The sequence below is a fragment of the Sphaeroforma arctica genome (assembly GCF_001186125.1).
Source record: "Sphaeroforma arctica JP610 unplaced genomic scaffold supercont1.575, whole genome shotgun sequence".
NCBI classification, from domain to species: Eukaryota; class Ichthyosporea; order Ichthyophonida; genus Sphaeroforma; species Sphaeroforma arctica.
Genome location: NW_014039983.1, coordinates 20,182 through 22,940, shown reverse-complemented (window position 1 = coordinate 22,940; position 2,759 = coordinate 20,182). Strand labels below are relative to the sequence as shown.

The 2,759-nt window shown below is 51.0% G+C and overlaps 1 protein-coding gene across 1 annotated transcript; it reads right to left on the bottom strand.

The window, feature by feature from the left end:
* Positions 1–706: 706 nt before the first annotated feature.
* Positions 707–1,343, bottom strand: SARC_07342 (hypothetical protein; the record flags this gene model as incomplete). The annotated part of the gene is made up of 2 exons (XM_014298721.1): positions 707–1,184; positions 1,252–1,343. The coding sequence occupies 2 exons, from the start codon at positions 1,341–1,343 to the stop codon at positions 707–709; spliced, it is 570 nt and encodes a 189-aa protein (XP_014154196.1).
* Between the last annotated feature and the right edge of the window lie 1,416 nt (positions 1,344–2,759).

The following is a 2,759-nucleotide window of genomic DNA, read 5'->3' as shown; positions in this document are numbered from 1 at the left end:
ATATATATATAAATAGTGATCGACACTTCGTTAAAATCAACCCTGCGGCCCAGTATCGTTACCGGCCTCCTGAAGTACACTATCTGGCACTTCCGTATCCCCAGTTGAATCCCGTACTCCCGATACCGACGCAACACAGCCGTCAAATCGTTCCAGTGCTCAGCTGCATTGTCGGAGGCAATAACAAAGTCATCTATGTACCCTATCACATGGTGCAACGCATCCAAAACCTCTGCCTGGGCTTCTTGAAAGCGCCAAGAGGCCTCACAGAGCCCAAATGGCAACCCGACACAAAGAATCGTCCCCACGGCGTCGTGAACGTCAACATACGCGATGCTTCCTCATCGAGCTTGAGCTGATTAAATCTGTTGCCACAATCCAGCACTGAAACCCACATGTTTTCCACCACGAACTCGTACATCTCCGCTTCAGCTGGTATCGGAAACGACTCCGAGTCAAACGCCTTCTTCCAGCGGCTGAAATTTGTACAGAAGCGTCACTCATCTAGCCCCTCGGGTGACGGCCTCGGCTTTTGCCCGGGATTTTTCAGGCCACCTGTTGGAAGGTTCTTCGCACCGCCGAATGATACCCCTCTCGAGCAACTGCAACACCTTTGCATGCGTTGCCAACATTTCTGGCGAGTCCAGATTCGTGTACGGCTTGTGGCCACAGCACTTCCGCGGCGCTTCTTCCTTCATGTACAGTTTTAGTGGTCAAGCTTAGCAAACTTGTGGTTGTCGGTGTCATATGCGCACGCGTGTAACAGAGCAGTAGCCTCCTGGACTTCCTCTACGATCTTCCCCGCCGCTCCACCGAGGTTCCTAAACCCTGTAACGCTAAAAACTTCGCCATCATCTTCAGACTCATAACCTGAGACATACCCGGATAAATATCCATTTTCCCGGTCCGGCATTACATCAATATTGTGGAGTATGTCCGGCCTACCAGGTAGGTATATCCCACTCATTATAGCTTCATCTTTGCCTTCGGGCGCTAAGGGATGCTGCTCCGCTACCTGCATACTAGCCTTGGAGCCCAGCACACCATCAGTGTGACGGCGGGCCTTCCGCGGCCTCGGCGGTGGCGAGTACTGCATGCTACCCGCATCACCACCTCGAGCTGAAATGTCCTCTTCGTGCGAGGAGGGAATCTCCGTAGGTAGCACCTCTTGCCGCAGACGAGGCCTGTGTGGGGTCGCAGACCCACACCACGTCAAGGCGACTGTAATCCTGTCAAATCACGTTCACCTACCAGCTGCTGCTTCTTCCTCGTCCGATGCTGCTTGGACCCTCCCCTGGCCCGTTGCGTAGACCTGCGCTGCGCACTTGACGCTTGCTGAGCATCACTATGTCAGTAGTGTATGCCGCAAGCACACTGTTGTCAAAGATCCATAGCGGGTATAATATGTAATTAATCATCCATATCATATGCCGACTCCCACCCGAGGCTTGCCTGCGTATAAATACCCAGGAGGAAATGCACATCGTACGGTAGACCAGCTGTTACCAACCATGTCTGTTCCCCAGTGTGCTATTACCCATCCACCGTATCTATTTCAGTGCCCAGTTGCACTTGATTAAGAAGGTGAATCTGTCCCATGCCTGGGATGCCGTGTATTGGTGGCCCATCATATGCAGTACATGCTATGTTCAGTTTATTAACAGTAAATTCGGATACAAAGTTAAAGGCTGAACCTGCATCCATGTACGTCAGAGTTTCATCCTCCTCCACATACGACGCGACCACCGGCCCACGTCAAGCATCTCGGGTCTTGCTGGCCTTCACAGCCTTCTTCTTCTCCGGGCAGTCCTTGGCTTGATACCCTTCTTTGTCACAGTTGAAACAGATGATGTCGGTCTCGGTTTACCACCCGATCGCAGCTCATCCCTGTAGTCGCTTGTCTGGCTTACTCGCCTCCAAGCGATCTTTACGCCTACCCTGCACCGGCGAACGAGAGCGACGAGAAGATCTGCCATCCCTGTGCCGACTCTCGCGATTCCTACGCTCATCGCGATCACGCCGTTCCCGCACTTCGCGATCACGCCGTTCCCGCACTTCGCGATCATAACGCCTGTTCTCTTTCCTCCGGCGTTCGTCCCACAAGTCTTGCTGCTTATGATACTGACGCTTCCGCTCATATTCAGCTTGCGCCGCCGCCTTGCGATGTTTCTTCAACTGGTTGTTGGATAACTGATTGGGAGCCTGTTGCTCAGCCTAATCACCGATCCGATCTGCCAGACTTTCCTGTGCATGCTCCATTGTTGCTGCCACACTATGTAAGGCAATAGTTTCCAAAGAAACTTCCCTCCGGACGTCTTACGCATATTGCGGAACCAATCCAATATCCCCGTAAAACCCTAAGTTTCCTTCAACACGGTCGCCGTGGGCGCTCGAAGCGTATCTTTAAATCTCCGCCATAAGGCATTGATCTCATCCCACGCAAACTGTAGCATCCTGGGTCAGATTACCATAAAAGCCAATCTTGAACTCAAACCCAGGATTATCAAATACAGGGTTTTGTATTTAGGATCCATATTTCTAATGATTTAGGGATAATATTTTTTTTCTTCAAAAATGGCAAGTATGTATGATACAATGTATGAACATATGGTATGGCTCTCATAGTCGCTGTAGTGGTTCAGGGAAGATTGATGGGAAGAAGTGGTCAGTAAATTCCCGTTTGAAGCTTGGGCCAAGTGAGTCGACAATGGAAGATATGTGCTGAGTCAATTCGGGCCGGTGTTGACAAAATACTGTTG